General features: G+C 41.3%; 1 protein-coding gene across 3 annotated transcripts in view; it reads right to left on the minus strand.

The window, feature by feature from the left end:
- The window catches only part of EGFLAM (EGF like, fibronectin type III and laminin G domains), a 207,886-nt gene that overhangs the window by 172,472 nt on the left and 10,203 nt on the right, over window positions 1–25,211 (minus strand). For 2 of the 3 annotated variants that reach the window (XM_033932625.1, XM_033932615.1), the window contains exons 2-5: window positions 21,752–21,861; window positions 20,812–20,895; window positions 14,782–14,808; window positions 6,748–6,865 (exon numbers count right to left, since the gene is read on the minus strand). In XM_033932625.1, the coding sequence (XP_033788516.1) occupies window positions 6,748–6,865; window positions 14,782–14,808; window positions 20,812–20,895; window positions 21,752–21,861 (339 nt within the window). Of the gene's footprint in view, window positions 1–6,747; window positions 6,866–14,781; window positions 14,809–20,811; window positions 20,896–21,751; window positions 21,866–25,211 lie in introns of all 3 variants that reach the window. The other variant, XM_033932635.1, reaches the window with a different exon arrangement.

The raw sequence follows: 25,211 nt of genomic DNA on the forward strand, positions 1-25,211 counted from the left end.
GACTATACCAGCTGTACCTCTAACAATACTTCAGGGGTATACCTATAACAATACATTTAAACTGTATATCTCTAGGAACTACAGTATTTAGTGTAGCACCAATAACAATACATTTGGGTAATATCTGAGTTTGTGCATTGTTTTATATATTCTCACAATAGCCCTGTCTCAGAGGATATTTAACTACATCTGCGCTGACTTGGGAACCGAAATGTGCCAGAATTGTTGAAAAGTCTTTGTTAAATGGCTCTCCCATTTGCCAGCCCGTGTTTGCAGTTCCTGGGACTGGAGGGTAATAATCTCCTATGGCTTTAAGAAGTTTACAAACTATTGACTGCCACAGGCTGAAAATCTATCTCAGAAGTTTTAGTGTACTTTCCTAAGATTTGCTAAGCTTAGAATGCATTTTATTGCTGTTAAAGCACACCTTTAGAATTTTTGTATACCGTTAGTTTACATTTTATTAGTGATAGTACATAATTTACCAGGTCAATAGTCAACACAATTTAACCGCCCTTAAATAGCTCCTTGATGATTATATCATCTGTTCAGGGATAATTTAACTAGTTGGTGCTGCTGAAAATAACCAGTTAGTGCCAAACTGAAACACAGCTATTTTGGGGATGTTCAGGAGCAGAGTCAGCATTAGACCATTTAAATGCCAATATCACTGCACAACAATTTTTTGGTTAAGTCTTGATTCCTGAAAAGTTTTTGGTGATTATGACAGGTACCAACTTGGTATGCTCAAATATGGTTTTGGTTTTACTGCATCACGTAAGAACTATGAGAAATAGACATTTTTATGTTTACTGACAATAAAATATATAGTCAAGTTTACGTTTCGCACAAGCGACTAAATGAAACAGAATTAAAAGTGTTTTGCTCCCGAGTTTCTTTTATATTCAGTGTCTGGTGCATCACGTTGTAGCATCCAACAATAGTCGGCAAGCATTGACGGATTCCAATTGCCCTGGTATCGTTTCTCCATCGTAGCTATGTCTTGATGAAACCTTTCACCGTGCTCGTCACTCACAGCACCGAGATTTGCGGGGAAGAAGTCCAAGTGTGAATGGAGGAAATGAATCTTGAGTGACATATTGCACTTCATTCTCTTGTATGCTTTGAGAAGTTTGTCTACCAGCTGAATGTAGTTTGGGGCTCTGTAATTGCCCAGAAAATTGTCAACAACGTCTTTCAAGGCTTTCCAGCCAATTTTTTCCGGCCCAACTAACAGATCTTCAAATCGCTTGTCACTCATAACATGTCTGATCTGGGGGCCAACAAAAATACCCTCTTTGATCTTGGCATCAGTTATTCTTGGGAACATCTGTCTTAAATAACGAAAACCTTCCCCTTCCTTGTTCATTGCTTTCACAAAATTCTTCATGAGTCCCAGTTTAATGTGAAGAGGAGGCAAAAATATCTTTGTCGGGTCAACAAGCGATTCATGTGCTACATTTTTCTGTCCTGGAACTAACTTTTTACGGAGTGGCCAGTTCTTTCTAGAATAGTGCGACTCTCTGTCTCGGCTGTCCCATTCGCAGATGAAACAGCAGTACTTTGTATAGCCAAGCTGCAGTCCTAGTAACAGAGCAACGACTTTGAGGTCTCCACAGATATTCCAGTTATACCTGGTTGATAAGACACTTATGGGAGAAAAAATTGTTTGCATCCAAATATAAGAAAAAATCACGACAAAATTGAAGATTTCTCTGAAATGGTACGTGATGGGTAATTTTTGATGTAATATTCATGATCAGCACCCAAAATTCTATAAGAAACACCCAGCAGTGTTCAGGAAGCAAAAACTTTGTTGTGCAGTGTATTCAGCACTTAACTGGCCAGGTTAACCATATAAATAGGACTACATAGAAATCAGTCCTATCTTTATGTGGTAACCCATACCTGGTTAAGTGCTGCATATTGTACTTAACCAGCTATGCATTAGCTGGTTCATTAAACTCAAAAATTCAGTGCCGAAGTCCAGGCATGGCTCGGTACTGAATTTTTGGATTTAGTTTCAAGTTTTATTAAGGTTTGTTGTACATGCAATGTCAAATACTTCAATGCGTAGAACATTTTAAAAATAGGGGACAAAACAGAACAGTTTTATTCAACTAAATACAAAATATATATGTACTAATATATAACTGGTACAGAAGGTGAGGGGGATTAACTACAATCTTTAAAGAAAGAAAAGAAACCTTGGTTCTGGAAGCATGCTTGCAATCCAAAGTACTCGTATATCTAAGCGAATTTCTCCATAGGAAATAATGGAAACTCAAACGATTCGTTCTATAACCCAAAAACTTTAATACAAAATACTGTATTCTGTGAGCACATGAGCTATGGGTAAATTGGGTGTGACATTTCTATTACATTCAATTGCGCGCGGTGTAAGATGCGCATATGTTGTGCGTGCTTGAACTGTGGGTAAATTGAGTATGACACTTCTATTATGTTCAGCAATGCTCAGCGTAAGATGTGCGCGCTTCAGCTGTGGGTTCTGATGATTTGATGCGCAATATGTGCTTGTACTGCAAGACTACAGGCCGGTGAGCCTCACTTCAGTTGTTGGAAAAATAATGGAAGTGTTGCTGAAATAAAGGTTAGTGGACTTCCTTGAATCCAATGGGTTACAGGATCCGAGGCAACATGGCTTTACAAAAGGTAAATCGTGCCAAATGAACCTGATTGAATTTTTTGATTGGGTGACCAGAGAGCTGGATCGAGGACATATGCTAGATGTAATTTACTTGGATTTCAGCAAAGCCTTTGATACAGTTCCTCATAGGAGGCTGTTGAACAAACTTGAAGGGCTGAAGTTAGGACCCAAAGTGGTGAACTGGGTCAGAAACTGGCTGTCGGACAGACGCCAGAGGGTGGTGGTTAATGGAAGTCGCTCGAAGGAAGGAAAGGTGACTAGTGGAGTCTCTCAGGGTTCGGTGCTAGGGCCAATCCTGTTTAATATGTTGGTGATTGACATTGCTGAAGGGTTAGAAGGAAAAGTGTGCCTTTTTGCAGATGATACCAAGATTTGTAACAGAGTAGACACCGAAGAGGGAGTGGAAAATATGAAAAAGGATCTGCAAAAGTTAGAGGAATGGTCTAATGCCTGGCAACTAAAATTCGATGCAAAGAAATGCAGAGTAATGCATTTGGGGATTAATAATCTGAAGGAACCGTATATGCTGGGAGGTGAGAAGCTGATATGCACGGACGGGGAGAGGGACCTTGGAGTGATAGTGTCTGAAGATCTAAAGGCGAAAAAACAGTGTGACAAGGCAATGGCTGCTGCCAGAAGGATGCTGGGCTGTATAAAGAAAGACGTAGGCAGTAGAAGGTGTTGATGCCCCTGTACAGGTCATTGGTAAGGCCCCACTTGGAGTATTGTGTTCAGTTACGTATCTGGCGAAGGACATAAGAAGACTTGAAGTGGTCCAGAGGAGGGCGACGAAAATGATAGGAGGCTTGCGCCAGAAGACGTATGAGGAGAGACTGGAAGTTCTGAATATGTATACCCTAGAGGAAAGGAGAGACAGGAGAGATATGATTCAAACGTTCAAATACTTGAAGGGTATTAACGTAGAACATAATCTTTTCCAGAGAAAGGAAAATGGTAAAACCAGAGGACATAATTTGAGGTTGAGGGGTGGTAGATTCAAAGGCAATGTTAGGAAATTCTACTTTACGGAGAGGGTGGTGGATGCCTGGAATGCGCTCCCGAGAGAGGTGGTGGAAAGTAAAACTGTGACTGAGTCCAAAGAAGCGTGGGGTGAACTCAGAGGATCTAGAATCAGAAAATAATATTAAATATTGAACTAAGGCCAGTACTGGGCAGACTTGCATGGTCTGTGTCTGTATATGCCAACCACTGGGGAGATATACAATGTTATTCTGTGATGATTATTAGATCACTTTTTACTTTTATCACAGCTCTATAAATAGATTTAATAAAATTTAAATATAATTATAATTATTGTGAAGTGTTCAGACCAATACCCATAAATTCAGTGATCTCACCGAACTGGGGTATACTTGGGACCATTATATCACTTCTCTTGTCCCTTTGCCAGCCTCCTTCGTTTTTACAATACAATGAATCTTATTATGTATGCTTATAAGAAGATAGATTTCACTTATCTTGAAGATAACTTCAATGGGCTTGGCACCAATTTCCTTAACTTCCAGCTGCGGTGAGATTAAAGTGCATAAACCTTAAAGTGCTTTTGCTACTTGTGCTTGCCAATGCATCCGTGCTTGCTAAAATTAGTTGACATTAAGCCCGGTCCCCCGACTCGAGTTTCGGGTCCTTCGTCAGGAGGGGTCCCTGTTAAAAACACAATTTTAATTAAAACCTAATTAAAACTTAAATTTTAAACCGGTACTGAGTCTCTATACTTATATATGAATCCCATTCTATTTGTCACATGGACCAAACTTTATAAATCACTCTTTTACATACCTGTGAGGCTTACTACTACTGGGCTACCATTGATGAAAGAGCACGCTGAGAGTCTAACTTCTTACATGCCTTATATGTACTCCATTTTGTTTTTAGTCACTCCCCCTATTGCTATTGAAATCTAACCGGAAATGACGTATCTAGCTTACCAATGGAATTATAAGTTTAACCATTCGATTTCAGAATTAAGACCATATGGGTGCAAAGTATTTTTATTAAAGATGAGACGTTGTTCTTTTTGCAGCAAGCATTTTGTAATGTCCCCTTCATATAGGTCTATATGGATCAAAACCGTGTACTTTAATTCCTCCAGAGAGTGAGACTTTTGTAGCCAATGGGCTACCAGGGGGGCGGAGATTCTTTCTTTTCGTATATTACTTAGATGTTCTGTTATTCTTGTTTTTATTTTTCGACTGGTCTGACCAATATATGGGAGACCACAGGGGCACACTATGTAGTACACCATTCCCTGAGATTCGCAGTTAGTGCCCGTTGATAACACAAATTTTTTCTCTCTGGAGGCTGGAAACATTACTGATGATTGCTGCAAAACATAACTACATAGACGGCAATGTCCACATGGTTTATGTGGAGGTAAGGAATAATTTCTGAACGACTTATTTCTTTTTGCAGCAATCATCAGTAATGTTTCCAGCCTCCAGAGAGAAAAAATTTGTGTTATCAACGGGCACTAACTGCGAATCTCAGGGAGTGGTGTACTACATAGTGTGCCCCTGTGATCTCCCATATATTGGTCAGACCAGTCGAAAAATAAAAACAAGAATAACAGAACATCTAAGTAATATACGAAAAGAAAGAATCTCCGCCCCCCTGGTAGCCCATTGGCTACAAAAGTCTCACTCTCTGGAGGAATTAAAGTACACGGTTTTGATCCATATAGACCTATATGAAGGGGACATTACAAAATGCTTGCTGCAAAAAGAACAACGTCTCATCTTTAATAAAAATACTTTGCACCCATATGGTCTTAATTCTGAAATCGAATGGTTAAACTTATAATTCCATTGGTAAGCTAGATACGTCATTTCCGGTTAGATTTCAATAGCAATAGGGGGAGTGACTAAAAACAAAATGGAGTACATATAAGGCATGTAAGAAGTTAGACTCTCAGCGTGCTCTTTCATCGATGGTAGCCCAGTAGTAGTAAGCCTCACAGGTATGTAAAAGAGTGATTTATAAAGTTTGGTCCATGTGACAAGTAGAATGGGATTCATATATAAGTATAGAGACTCAGTACCGCTTTAAAATTTAAGTTTTAATTAGGTTTTAATTAAAATTGTGTTTTTAACAGGGACCCCTCCTGACGAAGGACCCGAAACTCGAGTCGGGGGGCCGGGCTTAATGTCAACTAATTTTAGCAAGCACGGATGCATTGGCAAGCACAAGTAGCACAAAGCACTTTAAGGTTTATGCACTTTAATCTCACCGCAGCTGGAAGTTAAGGAAATTGGTGCCAAGCCCATTGAAGTTATCTTCAAGATAAGTGAAATCTATCTTCTTATAAGCATACATAATAAGATTCATTGTATTGTAAAAACGAAGGAGGCTGGCAAAGGGACAAGAGAAGTGATATGATGGTCCCAAGTATACCCCAGTTCGGTGAGATCACTGAATTTATGGGTATTGGTCTGAACACTTCACAATAATTATAATTATATTTAAATTTTATTAAATCTATTTATAGAGCTGTGTCTGTATATGGCCATTTGGAGAAGGATGGGCTGGGAAGGGCTTCAATGGCTGTGAGGGTGTAGATGGGCTGGAGTAGGTTTTAACGGAGATTTTGGCAGTAGGAATCCAAGCTCAGTACCGGGTAGAGCTTTGGATTCTTGCCCAGAAATAGCTAAGAAGAAAAAATTTAAAAAAATTTAAATTGAATCAGGTTGGGCAGACTGGATGGACCATTTGGGTCTTTATCTGCCGTCATCTACTATGTTACCATGTTACAACGCTCGTTTATCGAGTTAAAATTTAATAAAATGTTTTGCTCATCTTGCAAAACACTCACAAACCACGTTGCTCACTATCCAAGGTTTGACTTTACTGCTGTTTTGGTCAGCAAAATGCTGATCCCTCTAGCCATAATCAGGCACTACATGTTTTAGTGTAGATTTTTTACTACTATTTTATTACATCAGCTACTAAATGATTAAAATGAACTTAATTTAAGTAATATGTTTACTTGCTATTAACCTCATTAGTGTGAATTAACGGTGCTTATCAGTATCATGCAGAAAATCCACTTTCAAAGTCTTTACCTTGGGATAAAGTCATCACATCTCTTGGGGCACTTGCTCGCCCTTTTCCTGCCGGGTCATAGGCTCCTACCCTGACACGGTGCTGAGAACCTGGTTTTAAATTGCCAATGACCACTTCCTGTTAGAGGCAAGAAGGAAAATATGAAGTGTGCCTTTAAGACTGAGAAATTACATATTGTAGTAGAGTTCTGCCACATATCTCTGATCCATTTTTCCTGGAGTTTTTTATGCAGCACTGAAGGGGACTTATAAAAATGTAAGCTCACTAAAGAACACAGACATGGTCACATTTCCTGTTGATCTGAAAATGTAGGAAACTATGAAGTTGTTTCTTAACCATTAGCATACTTCTGCTATTAGTCAATTTGTGCTAGTTGTTATTAATAGCTGCTGTCACGTCAATGTTGACCCTATGGATAATTGTCCTGAGCTGTGTTCGGTCTTCAATCTAGCTGCTATGCTTGTACCCTACATTATTTTGCTGCTTACCCTCAAGGCACAATTGCCATATTCAAGTGAGTATTAGATTGTAAGCTTTTTGAAGCAGGGACTGTCTTCTTTGTGACTCTGTACAGCACTGTGTATGCCTGGTAGCGCTATAGAAATAATTAATAGTAGTAGTAGTAATGCTGTTAGAATGAGGAGAATGTTATAAAGCTCAATGGCATTAAAAAAAAGGAAGAACAGCCTTTATGCTATTAAAAAAAATAAAAAGAGCTCAAGGGATGATCTAGTGCTCTTGAGTCTTGATCCAAAGTGCTGTGCATGTCACAATTTGCATTCTTTTTGCAAAATCTGATAGTTATTCTTAAAATGCTTTATAAACTTCCCTCCCCTCCCCCATATTTTATATAAACAGTAGAACTTGAATACATAAAATGACAAGAGTTTTGGCAATTTTAAATATTGTATTTTGCAGGTATTTTCAGAACTGTCACACTAGCAGTTTGTTTCCATCATTTTAAGTTACATGCTTACTTTATTTATCACAGAAGATCTATGGAGCTCTATGCATTTCAGTTTGATATTACATAGAAACATAATGGCAGATAAAAGGCCAAATGGACCATCCAGTCTGCCCATCCGCAGTAACCATTATCTCTTCCTCTCTCTAAGAGATCTCATGTGACTATCCCAGGCTTTCTTGAAATCAGACACAGTCTCTGTCTCCACCACCTCTACTGGGAGACTGTTCCACGCATCTACCCCCCCTTCAGTAAAAAATGTATTTCCATAGTTTACTCCTGAGCCTATCACCTCTTAACTTCATTCTATGCCCTCTCATTCCAGAGCTTCCTTTCAAATGAAAGAGACTCGACTTATGTGCATTTACGCCATGTAGGTATTTAAACGTCTCTATCATATCTCCCCTCTTCCACCTTTCCTCCAAAGTATACAGATTGAGATCTTTAAGTCTGTCCCCATATGCCTTACAACGAAGACCACACACCATTTTAGTAACCTTTCTCTGGACCAACTCTATCCTTTTTATACCTTTTTGAAGGTGCAGCCTCCAGAATTGTACTTAATATTCTAAATGAGGTCTCATCAGAGTCTTATAGAGAGGCATCAATATCTCCTTTTTCCTATTGGCCATACCTCTCCCTATGCACTCTAGCATCCTTCTAGCTTTCGCCGTCAACATTTCAACCTGTTTGGCCACCTTAAGATCATCACATACAATCACACCCAAGTCCTGCTCTTCTGTCATACACAAAATTTCTTCACCCGCTAAACTGTACCGTTCCCACGGATTTTTGCAGCCCAAATGAATGACCTTGCATTAAATTTTAGCTGCCAAATTTCAGATCATTCTTCAAGCTTCGCCAGGTCTTTCTTCATGTTATTCACACCATCCTGGATGACTATTCTATTGCAGATTTTGGTATCATCCGCAAAGAGGTAAATATTACCCGACAGCCCTGCAGTAATAACCTTTATAAAAATGTTACAAAGAACAAAATCTTTTCCAGAGAAAGGAAAATGGTAAAATCAGAGGACATATTTGAGGTTGAGGGGTGGTAGATTCAAGAGCAATGTTAGGAAATTCTACTTTACGGAGAGGGTGGTGGATGCCTGGAATGCGCTCCCGAGAGAGGTGGTGGAGAGGAAAACAGTGACTGAGTTCAAAGAAGCGTGGGATGAACACAGAGGATCTAGAATCAGAAAATAATAGTAAATATTGAACTAAGGCCAGTACTGGGCAGACTTGCACGGTCTGTGTCTGTATATGGCCATTTGGGGGAGGATGGGCTGGGAGGGTTTAGATGGATTGGAGTAGGTTTTAACGGAGATTTCGGCAGTTGGAACCCAAGCACAGTACCGGGTAGAATTTTGGATTCTTGCCCAGAAATAGCTAAGAAGAAAAAATTTAAAAAATTTAAATTGAATCAGGTTGGGCAGACTGGATGGACCATTCGGGTCTTTATCTGCCGTCATCTACTATGTTACTATATTAACAGGCCCAGGCCCAAGAACAGAACCTTGAGGCATACCACTGGTAATATCCCTTTCCTCAGAGCAATCTCTATTGACCATTACCTTCTGTCGCCTTCCACTCAACCAGTTCTTGACCCAGTCCGTCACTTTGGGATCCATCCTGAGGGCACTCAGTTTATTTATTAGACGGCTGTGTGGAACACTATCAAAGGCTTTGCTAAAATCTAAATACACCACGTCTAGTGCACTCCCTCTATCCAATTCTCTGGTCACTCAGTCAAAATAATTGATCAGATTTGTCTGACAAGACCTACCTCTAGTGAATCCATGTTACCTCCGATCCTGTAATCCACAGGATTCCAGAAACTTCACAATTCTCTGTTTTAAAAGAGATTCCATTAATTTGCTTCCCACAGAAGTCAGACCTACCGGCCTGTATTTCCCTACTTCTTCCTTACTTCCACTTTTGTGGAGAAGGACCACATCTGCCCATCTTCAGTCCTCTGGTATCACTCCCGACTCTAGAAACTCATTGAAAAGGTCAGTCAGTGGAGCTACCAGAACTTCCCTAAGTTCCTTCAGCATCCTCGGATATACACTATCTGGCCCTATCTCTTTGTCTACTTTTATTTTAACTAGCTCCTCATGAACACAACCCTCTGAAAATCGATCAGGGTCTACCACTCCTCCATCCCTATTCATGTTTGTCTTCTGTGATCCCACTCCCAGCGCTTCAGCCATGAACACAGAACAGAAATACTTGTTAAGCAATTCAGCCTTTTCTTTATCAGTGTCTATGTTACTTTTCCCCTTTACCTTTGAGTCTCACAGTGCTACTTTTGCACTTCTTCCTATCACTAATATATCGAAAAAATGTCTTATCTCCCTGTTTTACCTTGTCAGCTATTTTTTCTTCCATTTGCATCTTTGCTTTCCTGACTACACACCCAGCCTCTCTTAACTTTTCCAGATATTTTTGCCTATCTTTCTCTTCCTGCGATCTTTTGTAGTTTATGAAAGCTAACCTCTTATGCCTTACCTTCTCAGCTACTACTTTTGAGAACCAAAGGGCCTTCTTTTCCTCACTTTTATTTACTTGTCTTACATAATATTGTGGCCCGCCAAGGATAGTTCTGACATTCATGCAGCCCTCTGTATATGAAAGTTGCCTACTGCTTGTCTAAAATGTTGATCCACCAAATCAATGAGCCCTTTAACTAAAGAGCATTAAGTTTCAAGTTTATTAAAAGTTTGTTGTACACGCAATATCAAATACTTCAATATGTATGACAATTTAAAATTGAGAGAGAAAATAAAACAATTTGTACATATAAACATACAATATATGAACACAAGTAATTAGCGATACAAAAGGGAAGAGGGGTGAACTACAATCTTTAAGGAAAAACAACATCAGGAGGGTACTGAAGAATATTTAAAAAATATGGCATATTTATCCCGCCTTCGTGAAAATGCAGCCTGTCTGAGATGCCAAGCTCCTGAAGCGGGTTTGGGACACATGTTTTGGACTTGCCCCGCTATTCAAGATTATTGGAATGCTGTTTTTATCTTTGTGGAGCACATCTGGAAAATTTCCATTCGTCGTTCTCCTTTGCTATTATTTGGGACTGTTCCTCACTTTTTCCTCGAATGAGGGGCGCTGCTGCTTTTCTGAAATGGACTGTCTTGGTGGCCCTGAAATGTATTTTGACCCATTGTCTTGAAGATACAGCTCCCGATTATTCTCTTTGGCGATGTCGGATGATTACCCTTTTGATGTGGGAACGGAGAGATGTGTCGGACCTTTCTTCTCTCCCACGCCGGGTCTTTCAACGCACTTGGGAACTCTTCTGGACAACTATGACCCCGCTGGCCCGAAGCCGCTTGCTAAATTGTTGAATTTCTGTATTTTGTTTTCCTTTGTTTTACCTGGTAACCTGCTTTTTGAGAAATTTTCTCTGGATGAGATGTACTTGGAAGGAGGACCCTGGGAGGGAGGGGGTTATTTATTTTGGGGTGGGTTGTGTTGGTTTAGGGGGGTTTTCTTATTTATAGGTACGGGTTTTGTTATTCAAAATGCTGAGCTTGCTTGTTATGGCTTGGTTTCTTGTTACCTAGTTTTGTTGAGCTCAATAAAATATATTTGAATATAAAAATATGGCTAAGCCTAAAAGAGGATAAGGGAGGTTTGGACTTATATATAAGGTCTAGGTAAAATTAGATATTTGAGCCTGGGATTAATGATAGATGAATTATCCTATCTATGACTCAAATGCATCTTTGTACAGGTAGCATTTTAATGTGCTTTTGAATTTTTCTAATGAGGTTTCTCCACGTAGATAGATTGGTAAATTGTTCCAAAGCTGGGGTGCTATGACTGAAAAAATTGTAGCGAGGACATGTCATAGGTGGTGAATAGGCCTGGTAGTGTTAACTAGCTAGTGCATTCAAATTAGTGTGCACTAAAGGGAAAATTCTATAAATGGCGTCCCAATTGTAGGCAGCGGTAGGCATCCTACCACTCTCTAACCAGCCAATCGGGATGCACATTTTCTTTAAAAAAAAAGACCCTGAGGCAGGCCTACACTATAGGTGTCTGTTGCCAGTGCAGAAAGGCACCTAGGGATGCTTACGCTCACCCAAAGCTAGACGTGAGCGTGGTTTGCCCAAAAGTGGCCTTTTGCGAGCTTAAGAGGCCCTAGGCATCTCCCTAGCGCCGTGATAAGTGCCTGAAATGTAAGCCATTAAAATGCTGGCCTACATTTCAACTAGATGCAGCCACAAGAAAATCTCTCTGCCACGATCAGCTGAGTGGCTGCAGCAGGGAACCCCCGAACTCTACCACAAGTCAGCCGGCAGGAGGGATGCTCACTCGCTCTTGCTGCCACCTCCGAACCCCCTGCCACTGTCCACAGCAGGTGGGATGCCCAATCTTTTCCACTGCAACCCCCAACCCCCCTTGAAGTCCCCCAGCAGGAGAAATGCCCACTCCCTCCTGCTGGAGCCCCTGAAACAATCCCCTTCACCCACAATAGGCAGGTGGGATGCCCACTCCTTCCTGCCAGCAGGTCCTGCCCCAAACCTAGGACACCACCCCCAAGACTCAAACTCCCCACCCTGGCACCTCCCTAGACCTGAAACTCCCACCCGGAACCCCAAAACCCCCCTCAATACCTTCTGTAGTTCGGTCAGCCGGAGGGACACCTACTGTCTCTGGCCGCCAGGCCTACCTCTTCACAGTAGCGGATCTTCCCCTTTCTGGTGCATCCTGGGATGTACAGGGGAAGGCCCTAAGGCCCTGATTGGCACAGGCACCTAAGGCCCCTCCCAACCAGAGTCTTAGGCCTCTTTCCCAGTGTATTCTGGGATGCACTGAGAGTACCTAAGACTCCGATTAGCCAGATACCACAGGCCACTAACATGGGGAGGGCCTTAGGCTCCTGAGCCAACCAGGGCCTTTGGTCCCTCCCAGGATGCACTGGAAAGGGGAAGACCCACCATTGTGAAGAGGCGGGCCTGGCAGCCAGAGGGAGCAGGCATCCCTCCAGCTGGCCAACTACAGAAGGTACTGGGAGGTAATGGGAGGAGTGCAAGGGTGGCAGTGGGAGGGATTGGGCATCACTCCTATCATGGACAGTGTCAGGTGGGGGTTCAAAGGTGGCGGCGAAAGGGATTGGGAATCCCTCCTGCTGGCTGAGTGCACGGGGGGATTCCCTTGCCATGATTAGCTGATGGGAAGGGATCAGGCACGATTCTCTAACCGGCGCCTGTGACATGGGTGCTGATTAAAGAATTGGGCCGGTTAGGGCAGATGCAATTCTGTATAAGACGCTGGTGTGCAATTCTCAGCTACTTCTTAGGTGTCTGCAGAAACCAGCGTCCTATACAGAATTTCCCCCCAAGTGAGTAACACTGATGCTCCCACATTATTTAAAATTTTTTTTTTTTTTTGCATGTCCTGCACACTAATGGAAAAATTAGCATAGGACCGGAAAAATTAAAAAAGCCCTATTTCAGGAAAGCATTAAAAATGGCTTAATAAGCAAGAAAATCCTACATTAGCTCACACTAAGCCCATTTCTTAGCATATCTTAGTAAGGGGGAACTAACTAAGATATGCTAAAAAGAATGTCAGCAAAGTAGTTGATCGAACTGACATCTTTACAAGCTGTGACAGATAAAGGCTCTATCAGACTTGGAAGAGGGGGGCATCACATGTAGAAACCCCATAGTGAGCTCAGGTTTCCTAATTAAGGTATGATGGCATGCAATGGTGTTATGTCTTTATCTTTATCATTTTTTTTTCAATACATTTTATTGGATTTTAAATGGTAAAAAAGCAGTATAAATACAAATATAAATAACAGTATAAATACATAAATATTTGAACAAGAGGTACTGTGTCTTTAAATAGTGAGACAAGTCGAGTTCCTGTCAATCTCTAAAAAGGGGAGGCCATTGGCTGGAGTAGCGAGAGGCACATCTTGCAGGCAATCAGCCACCGCCAGTGCCTCTCCTTCTCTCTGTGCGTCTTCCCTTCCAGCACCCGCCACTGGCGGCTCAGAGCCCATCTGGAGGGCCTTCGCACATGTGTGGATGCTGATGTGATGTACGTGACATCATTGCTTTGACGTCCATGCACTTCTAGATGCCTCGAGCCGCGGCCATTACATTTAGTGTGACGTAGCTCAACAAAGTTTGCGAGACAGTAGTCTAGAGGTTCTGCCATTTTAAGGGCTGACAGCTAGAAAAACTGAAACCAATTTGATGGAAAAATAAATGTCCAGACAGCAAAAGTATACTCAGCATTTTATTTTGAATTTACTGACTGAGATATGTTAGCTTTGGGAGATGTACCCTATATATACTTAAAAGTATGTCGATCCGAATATAAGTCGAGACCCCTATTTTCCCTCCAAAAAGAAAGAAAAATGGTTGACTGCCATGATCTGCTCCAAGTGCCCCTTCCCTCCCTGCCCTGCCAGGTTCTGCACCCAGCCCCCTCACTCCCTGCAAGGCTCTGCACCCTGTCCCCCTCCCTCTGTCCCTCACTGCCCTGTACCATCTCCCTCCCTCATGATACCTTGCAGGCTTCCACTGGGCCTGCCATGGGACCTGTGGTCCAGTGGTGGGCAAAATATGAGGGAACCCTGTCTCTCATCCCAGCTGAATAAAATAAAAACCCCATGCACCCCCAACTCCTTAGCAGCTTCACGGTGGGCGGATCAGGAGGAATCCCTTCTGCCTCCTGTGCCTGTCAAAATTGACAACCATACCACCCTCCCAATTCCCCCATGTACCATTCAGGCCCCTGGTAGCCAGCCTGTGCACGGAGCAGGAGCGATCTTCTTGCCCTCCTGCTCCGTTTGAGGCTGCTGGCTGATTGACTGCTGAGCCTATCACCTCTTAATTTCATCCTATGCCCTCTCGTTCTGGAGCTTCCCTTCAAATGAAAGGGGCATTTAGGATTCTCTCCTTCAAGCTGCCCCCCTCAGCACACCCATCTCCCATCATCCAATGCAGGTTCCCCTCCTGTAATGCAAAATACTGCCAGAGTGAAAAAAGTCAACAGAATTAAGCCTAAAATGTACTTACAAAGATTGCTCGTCCATCAAAGTGCCTCTGGAAAAAAAAAATATCAGATCAAATAAGACAAAAAGATAATGGCAGACTAAATGGAATCATTATGCTGAAACACATTCCAACAAGGTAAACACTGCTATAATATAGTTTTATAAATCCTAAGAAGCAGAAAATTGCTTCTTAGAAAATGCTTATTTTGGGGAAATGAGGCTAATTTCTTCCCTAGTATATTCCAAACCCCAGTTGAATCTGTCAGGGAGCTATTCATTCCCACTGTAATTTTCTGATATTTAACAGACAGGGTTTGGGGAGCAGCTGAGTATATGAAATTTGAAAGAAAATTCACTATTATTGAAAAAAAAAATTTTTCTAATATCAATCATCTTTATTCTATTGCAGCAGGCTGTTAACGTGTGCTTTCCTATGCCTTTGCAGGAAGAACATTCTGAGCCCTTGCTCCAGAAAAATGCCAATCAAATATGAATAGGGTGGTCTGATCAGAGAAAGTAGCCGAACAGAAAATTCTGCACTTTGGAGGGACATTATGATAGTGTCTGACTTCACACATGTGGCATACATGCACCCAAGTTGCAGGTAGGAAGTCAAAATCATTTTATTTATGTACAAACAAGAAGAATAATCAACCCTGTTTCCATACAGGATTGATACTTCCAATTAAAGTCTTACCAACACAGTCCCAATTACAGTAGCCTGCCTCTGGCTTGGCTAAACTCTTAAGAACATAAGAATAGCCTTAGTGGGTCAGACCAATGGTCCATCTAGCCCTGCATCCTGTCTTCACAGAGGCCAATCCAAGTCATAAGTACCTGGCAAAAACCCAAATACTACAAACATAGAGAAATGGATCTTTCTAATCAAAATCCAACCCAAGAATAAATTAATTGCAATGACTAGGGTTAAAGGATATTTTATAATCAATTTATATTATGATATTTTGGCATCAATATACCTTCAAACTACTTTTCTTTTCATCCTCCTAGTTCATCACTTGAGGGTTTATTAATTGGGTTTGTGATAAAAAAGAAACAAGGATAAGAAATATTATTAAATAAAAAGAAAAGTAGTTTGAAGGTATATTGATGCCAAAATATCATAATATACATTGATTATGAAATATCTAAAAACCCAAATAATAGCAGCATTCCATGCTACTGTCCCATTTCTGTCTCAACAGCAGACTATGGACTTTTCCTCTAGGAATTTGCCCAAACCTTTTTTAAAACCATCTACATTCACTGGTCTTACCACATCATCTAGCAATGCATTCCAGAGCTTAACTATTCTTTGAGTGAAAAAATATTTCCTCCTATTGGTTTTAAAAGTATTACTCTGTAACTTCATCAAGTGTCCCCTAGTCTTTGTAAATCTTGATGCAATAAAAAAAAATTGAACCACTTGTACCTGTTCTATACCACTCAGGATTTTATAGACTTCAATCATATCTCCCCTTACCAATCTCTTTTGCAAGCTGGAGAGCCCTAACCTTTTAAGTCCGTCCTCATACAAGAGAAGTTCCATCCTCTTTATCATCTTGGTTGCTCTTCTTTGAACTTTTTCTAGTGCCACTATATCTTTTTTGAGACAAGAAGACCAAAACAGAATGCAATACTCAAGGTGAGGCCACACCATTGAGTGATACAGAAGCATTATAATATTCTTAGTCTTGGTAAACATCCCTTTTCTAATAATTCCTAGCATCCTATTTGCCTTCTTGGCTACCACCGCACATTGGGTGGAAGGCTTCAGCGTATTGTCTACGATGACACCCAGATCCATTTCTTGAGCGCTGACCCCCAAGGTGATCTCTAGCATCCGATAACTATGATTTGGATTATTCTTCCCAATGTGCATCACTTTGCGTTTGTCCACATTGTCTTCCAATTTCCTAAGGTCTTCCTGCAGCTTTCCACAGTTCACATGTGTTTTAACAACTTTGAACAGTTTAGTTTCATCTGCAAATTTAATCACCTCGCTCATAGTTCCAATTTTTAGATCATTTATAAGTTATATAACATCGGCCCCAGCACAGATCCCTGCAGCACACTATTATTTACCCTCCTCCATTGAGAAAAATGGCCATTCAACCCTACTCTCTGTTTTTTTGTCCGATAACCAGTTCTTAATCCACAATTGAACATTGCCTCCTATCCCATGACTCTTTAATTTTCTCAGGAGCCTCACATGAGGAACTTTGTCAAAAGCCTTCTGGAAATCTTCCTTTATCATAATCACATTTCCAATAGCCAAGGAATAATAATTAGCCTACCTTGGCAGTCTTCAGTTACCTCACTTATGATCACATGACCCTGGAGGCATAGACTTAAAACTTCTTATCACACAGGAATGCAAGAGTCTGAGCTAGGGCCACTCATTCCCTGGAAGGATCCTTGCTCAGAGCTACTCCTGAAGACCTCTTCCCTCAGGCAGTAACATAGCCAGCCAGCACATCATCAAGCCCTTTCTGTCCCCCACCTCCAGAACTTGGGCTGCAGTGGCAGCGGCAGCGACTCACCCTTCATCGGAGGCAGAGCACTGGGCTGCACAGAGTGGGACTGGTGCTGCAGCCTGGCTCAGGCGCCACCACATCCTCGTGCTGTGAGAGAGATTGGGTGGGCAGGACTCACCTATAGCTACTTTCCTGCTTTCAGGGCTTCTCCGATCCATTCTGCTCATTTAACTACTTCCTTGCTTGAGCCCCACCCCTCTGATTCAGCCTGTGACATGGCAGGTTAGCACCATAAGTGGCTAAACTGCAACCTCAGTGAGGGAGTAATCTGAGGGATACCTGCCGCTATGTCATTTACTCCCTCACAGATGTATAAAAACGAGTTTAAGGAGGAGCCTTGTCTTCCAGATATGGAGCAGTAAAAATGCATGTAGAACCATACAAGTGGGTACCCTGTTCTGGTGTTCATCTATTCTAGTGCTAGGAGCTAAGGGGAAAGGAAAAAGCTCAAGGGTGGTCAATCTGCTCCACAGTTGTCATCTGAGGCACAGAACGCCAAAAAAGAGGGATAGCTCATCAGAGAGATCCTAACCTTATCCTCAGAAGAGAGAGAAAGAGTGAAGCTGTTGCTGGCCTATAGTATTTACCGGGAACAGTACTGGATGATGAGGAATTGTGAAATGTTAAATGCTGAAACCCTGAGAGTCTGTTTTGGGTGTTGCCAGATCTGCTTGATCTAAGAAAAAGTGAGCACTGAGGAGAACAGTGTAATTGAGCATAGAGAACCTTTTTGCCTACAAAATAGAGTGAGGGGAGTGTATTCATAAGACTGTGAAGGATTGATAAAGAGAAGAGGCTGCTACCCACCTTGACAAAAGAATAAGGCACAATAGAGAGAAGTAAGGATTTTAATAACTGCAAAGAGGTTTGAAAGATGAATGAGTTTAAGAGATGGAGCAATGCTCTGAGAAGACTTTTGAAATTTTTTTTTATACATTTTGCAATTATTTTACTTTGTTCATATGGCCTACTGTGCCTAATTGTTTTCCTATCCTTTCCCTTTGTATATATTTGGAGAGCTCAATACCTGTGAATTATATAAGAATGTCCTCCCTGCTTCATTTATCTGTGACTTTATTACAGTATACCTCCTACTATTGAAGCCTGTCAGGAAACCCTTTTAATAATTTGTGTGCATTGGGAAAGAAGGTTTTGGAGAGGTTTGATGTATATTTTAGCCACAGACCTTAATGAACTTGAGTGCTTGCCTCTGGGTATGCTTCAGCCCCACCGAATGCATAGGTCAGGGGTGTCAAAGTCCCTCCTCGAGGGCCGTAATCCAGTCGGGTTTTCAGGATTTCCCCAATGAATATGCATTGAAAGCAGTGCATGCACATAGATCTCATTGGGGAAATCCTGAAAACCCGACTGGATTCCGGCCCTCGAGGACCAACTTTGACACCTGTGGCATAGGTCATTGCACTATAATATATCCTATAGAGCAGTGGTTCCCAACCCTGTCCTGGAGGACCACCAGCCAGTCAGGTTTTCAGGATAGCCCTAATCAGTATGCATGGAGCAGATTTGCATGCCTGTCACCTCCATTATATGCAAATCTCTCTCATTCATATTCATTAGGGTTAAAACAAAAACCCAACTGGCTGGTGGTCCTCCAGGACAGGGTTTGGGACCGTTGCTACTGAGCGTCATTTATTTATTACATTTTTCTATACTGTTCTCCCAAGGGAGCTCAGAACAATTTACATGAATTTATTCAGTTATTCAGACATTTTCCCTGTCTGTACCTGGGGCAATGGGGGGATTAAGTGACTAGTCCAGGGTCACAAGGAGCAGTGTGGATTTCAACCCTCAACCTCTGAGTGCTAAGGCTTTAACTACTGCACCACACTCTCCCCACACGTTTTTCATAAATGCATGAGGTACTGGGTTCAACAGACCTAGCTTCTTGCCCTGTCTTTTCACTCCTCTCAACACTGAAGATTGTTTCAGCTCCAGCCAGGTGCCTTTCTCCTTAGCTTCTGTTTCTGCCAGATCTTTGAGGGCTTAATATGCTCAATATGCAAATTAATTGTCTTACAAGAATCTTGCTTTTTAACATCATTGTTTATAATGATGCTCAGTGTTTTATGAGACACAACTGAACCTGCCACTCTTACTAAAGTTATATTTACAGGGCATACCTTTCTAATTGTACCCACATCCCTGACGTCCACAAATCACCCTTCTTTGTAGACACATGCATAGTTTGCTAGGAGAACAATTTAATGTTAGTGAAAATGTCTGGGGAACATTCAGGTGGTCACTTTCTAATGATTAATGCACACTAATAATGGTATTGCATGCTGTCTGTCACAGAGCCCATGGCATAAAATAAACCCTATGGCAGATAATGTGTGATAACAACATTAGTCAGTGCCTACCATTAATAAATTACTCCTAAAATGAGCTCATCTCCTTTTTCCAATTATGTGTATCTTGTTGGTAATTTACTATAGCAAGATGGTGGGTCTATACAACTAGTATAATGAAATATTTGACCTGATACTCAAGGATGCTAGGAATTATTAAAAAAGGGATGGTTAACAAGACTAAGAATATTATAATGCCTCTGTATTGCTCCATGGTGCAATCTCACCTGGAGTATTGCATTTAATTCTGGTCTCTTTATGTCAAGAAAGATATAACTGCACTAGAAAAGGTTCAAAGAAAAGTGACCAAGATGATAAAGAGGCTGGAACTCCTCTTATATAAGGAAATACTAACCATCTTGGATTGATTCCTGCACTGTAAATTTCACTGGTTGTCCATTGTCTATTGTCTCAAATTAATGCTGCATGTGTCCATTGTAATCCACATAGAGCTTTGAATAGTGAGGAATAGAAATGTAAAAATAAACAAATAAATGCATATTGGGGCCCTTTTACTACACAGTAGCTTCATTGCACCAGTGGTGTCTTTAGACAGATATATTTGGAGTGGCACCAGTGCAGCCAGTTAGGCATTGGGAGGGGTGGGGGAGAGTCAAAGAATATTTTCACACATCATACCCCTTTCCCCCCCACTTTTAAATTAGTATTATTATGTAATGGGACACTAACATTTACATCCAGCATCTCAACACATTAGTGTGTGGCACAGTGGTTGGATCTACAGCCTCAGTACCCTGGGTTTGTGGGTTCAAACCCCGTGCTGCTCCTTGTGACCCTGTCTCCTGTCCTCCTTGTGACCCTGTCCTCTGAAGCCCTAAGTACGCTAGATAGATTGTGAGCCCATCGGGACAGATAGGGAAAATACTTGACTACCCGATTGTAAAAACCACTTAGATAAACCTTGATAGGTGGTATATAAATACCGAATAAACTTGAAACTATTGTTTGGTTATTTACCACATCGTTTTCCGTCTACTGTATATCTGCCTATAAGAGATTTTGGTTGACTCCTGATGCAGGCACTGTGTGCCAAAACACGGCTCATGTTGAGTCAATAAAGACTTGATTCCATTCATTGAGGCCCTTTGTGCTTTTCTGTTTGATTGCATAAGATCAAGCACTTACCATATCAAGTAAGTCTAATCTGAGAGAAACATCATGTGATAGTGGTCTTGTAAGTTTGTTGTTTTCCAACTCGCTATAAAACACCTAGAAAGAGATGAATATGATAAGCAAGAAATAAGGTCACCAACTCATTCTGATCAAAAATGTTTGAAGTACAGCACCAAGATCACCAACTGCGCCCTGCCTAGATCTGTGGTTACTTAGAAATATGACGACAGATAAAGCCAAATGGCCCATCTAGTCTGCCCATCCACAGTAACCATTATCTCTTTCTCTCCCCAAGAGATCCCATGTGCCAATCCCAGGCCCTCTTGAATTCAGACACTGTCTCTATTTGCACCACCTCTTCTGGGAGACTGTTCCATGCATCTACCACCCTTTCCGTAAAAAAATATTTCCTCAGATTATTCTGGAGCCTATCACCTCTTAACTTCATCCTATGCCCTCTTATTGCAGAGTTTCCTTTCAAATGAAAGAGACTCAACTCGATTCATGCACATTTATATTATGTAGGTATTTAAATGTGCATGAGTCAAGTTTCTTTCATTTGAAAGGAAACTCTGCAATGAGAGGGCATAGGATCAGGTAATACATATTTTAAATAAAGTCACCAACTCATTTTACACAGGCATACAAACAGCTACCAAATGCTAACAACTGTCAATTGCTACTTTTTTTATTGAAAGTTTTGAAAATATATTCAATAGAAAATATAAGGCATATATATAATAAATACATCAGCAAAAAAAAAAAAAAAAAAGATAAATTTGCTACAGTATATTAGTCTACATCACTGGAGCTTTTTAAATTCTCTTATTAAATACCTCCTATTGCCCTTTGTTTCAACTGTCCTGTTATTCTTTCCTCTGTATAGATGTAACAGAATAATGCTAAATGTGTAAGCTGATAAAAAAAAACAAAAAACCAGCTGCTCACTTACGGTATATCCTGTGATAGTGCCAGCATGTTCTTTTGGCATTCTCCATTGTACACTGAAAGCTGTACAGTTCAGAGAGTCAAGCTGTATGTCACAAGGAGGCCCCAGTCTGTCTGCCTCAAAACATAATAAACCTCATTAGGCTAAGATACAAAGCAAGTTATTTGGAACTCTGTTTTTATTATTATTATTATTATTATTATTAATAAAGAGTATCATCAACATACTGTTATTGTGCAAAGTCAACCAGTGTTCTATTTTCCAAGATTTTTGATATAACACATACACAAATAAGTTAAAATGGAGAGAGGCCTTTTCATTGCAAGTAGCATCATGCATGCTATGAACGTTGTCTATTTGATCATACTCAGAATAAAACCATGACATTTCCTAGCACTCTCCTCGTTACCAAGCCACATATTAAGAGAAGTGGAGAAACATTTGACTTACGAAGAACGACAGAGTTGGGATGGTAAGACACAGAGCAAACATTGCTCCATTTAGTGAAGAGAGGGTTTCAAGACACTAGCAAAACTAAAAATGGAGAAGGTACTGGGCTAGATTGGATACATTTTAGGAGATTAAAAAGGTTCTGTCAGTTCCAGTGATGGTTCTGTTCAATCATTCTTTGGAGATGGTAATGATTCTAGACAACCACAGTCAAATGTCGCCTCTTTTCATAAAAACTGAAAATAGGAATAGCTCTGTAACTACATGCTGGTCTAGCCCTTGTGCTGGGTAAATCAATGGAGTCATTACTAAGGGAAAGGAAAACAATACAATACATTGAATTCAGAATGTTACAGAATCTAAAACACTACAAAAAGATCATGCCTACATTTACTACTACTACTACTATCCATTCAGTTACATAGAAACATAGAAAATGACAGCAGAAAAGGGCCACGGCCCAACCAGTCTGCCCACACCAAGACCCATCCCCTATCTACCTCCATGAAGAGATCCGACATGCCAATCCCATCTTTTCTTAAAATCTGGCACGCTGCTGGCCTCAATTACCTGTTGTGGAAGATTATTCCAGCGATCAACCACCCTTTCGGTGAAGAAATATTTTCTGGTATCGCCATGAAATTTCCCACCCTTGATTTTCCACAGATGCCCTCTTGTCGCCGTGGGTCCTTTAAGAAAAAAGAGATCTTCTTCCACCTCGATACGACCCGTGACATATTTGAACGTCTCGATCATGTCTCCCCTCTCTCTGCGTTCTTCAAGTGAGTATAGCTGCAACTTATCCAGCCGTTCCTCATACGGGAGATCCTTGAGTCCTGAAACCATTCTGGTGGCCATTCGCTGAACCGACTCAACTCTCCACACATCCTTTTGATAATGCGGCCTCCAGAATTGCATACAGTATTCCAGATGGGGTCTCACCATGGATCTGTACAATGGCATAATAACCTGGGGCTTACGGCTGATGAAACTTCTACGGATACAACCCATGATTTGCCTAGCCCTGGAGGAAGCTTTCTCCACTTGATTGGCAGTCTTCATGTCTTCGCTAATGATCACACCCAAGTCGCGTTCTGCTAGGATCTCGCCATTTAGGGTGTAAGTCCTGCATGGATTTTTGCCACCAAGGTGCATGACCTTGCATTTTTTGGCATTGAAACTTAGTTGCCAAGTCTTTGACCAATGCTCAAGCAGGAGTAGGTCCTGCGTCATACTGTCAGGCATTTTGTCGGCCACTGTGTTTACGTCCGATGAGCTTTTGTCTACTATGTTGCATAGTTTGGCGTCATCAGAGAATAATGTAATTTTACCTCGAAGCCCCTCAGTCAAGTCACTTATGAAGATGTTAAATAGGATCGGGTCCATGACCAAGCCCTGCAGCACTCCGCTGATCACCTCCATCGTATCGGAGAGGGTACCGTTAACCACTACCCTCTGACATCTACCCCTAAGCCAGTCCCTAACCCATGCAATTAGTTACACCCAGTCCCAGTTCCAGTTGTGTCTAACCCTTAGATACTTTGTAGGCCAGTCCTCGTCATGCTTCCCTGTTTTCCACAGCTTCTTTCAATTGCTTGATGTTCATTCCCATGTCATTCTTGATGATATCCATCCAACGTGCCTTTGGTCTCCCCTGCTTCCTTTTGTCACTGACCATTCTGAGTAGCACCTTCTTTTCTAGTGAATTCGCTCTCATCACATGTCCAAAATAGGTCCGTTTCTGTCTGGTAATCTTTCCTTCCAGGGATAACTATGGGTTTATAGGATCAAGAACATCTTTGTTGGTGATCCTATCTGTCCGTGGGATTTGTAGAAGTCTTCTCTAGCACCACAGCTCAAAGGCATCGATTTTTCTTCTATCTGCTTTCATGAGTGTCCATGTCTTTTAGCCATATGTTACAATTGGGAACACAAAGGCAGTGATCAGTCTGTTTGATGGTGACTGAGATGTCCATGCTCACCATGGCTGCATGCCCCAGTACTAATTGATGCTTGATCTCTGCTATCGAACCGCCACTGTGATCAATGAGGGACTCAAGGAAAACAAAGCTGTCAACCACTTCTATTTTTTCATTGTTGATCTTTATGTGCATTTTCTTGTTTGCGGTAATCATTATTTTGGTCTGCTTGATGTTCAGGTAAAGTCCCATCTTCTCGCTTTATTCTTTCAGCTTCAGGATCAACTTCTTGAGGTCCTTCTCACTCTCTGCCAGCAAGGGTAGTATCATCTGCGTATCCCAGATTGCTGATGGTTCTTCCACCTATTTTCACCCCAACAATCGAATCATCTAAATTCAGCTTCCTCTTAATTACTTCTGCTTAGAGTTTGAAAAGAATAGGAGAAAGGACGCATCCTTATCTTCTACCCTTTTTGATCTTAAATCATTCTGTATCTCCATACCTGGTTCACACTGTAGCTTCGTAATCATAGTTCAGCGATCTGATTAGCCTGCTCAGATGCGCTGGCACTCCTAGCTCATTCTGTGCTTCTTAAAGCTTGTAATGCTCAACACAGTCAAAAGCCTTGGTATAATCAATGAAGCACAGGTAAAGCTTCTTCTGGTACACCCTCACCTTTTCTATGATCTACCTCAAGAGTGTCAAAGTCCCTCCTCGAGGGCCACAATCCAGTCGGATTTTCAGGATTTCCCCAATGAATATGCATGAGATCTATTAGCATACAATGAAAGCAATGCATGCATGCATATTCATTGGGGAAATCCTGAAAACCTGACTGGATTGCAGCCCTCGAGGAGGGACTTTGACACCCCTGATCTACCTCAAGATTGCAATGTGATCACGGGTTCCTCTGCGCTTATGGAATTGGGCATCAGGAAGTAGCTTCTTGATCATAGTTGATCAATCTGATTAACCTAATCAGGTGCACTGGAACTCATACCTCATTCTGTGCTTCTCAAAGCTTGTCATGCTCAACACAGTCAAAAGCCTTGGTATAATCAATGAAGCACAGGTAGAACTTCTTCTGGTACAC

Source organism: Geotrypetes seraphini, chromosome 1, assembly GCF_902459505.1.
Source record: "Geotrypetes seraphini chromosome 1, aGeoSer1.1, whole genome shotgun sequence".
Classification (NCBI taxonomy): domain Eukaryota; kingdom Metazoa; phylum Chordata; class Amphibia; order Gymnophiona; family Dermophiidae; genus Geotrypetes; species Geotrypetes seraphini.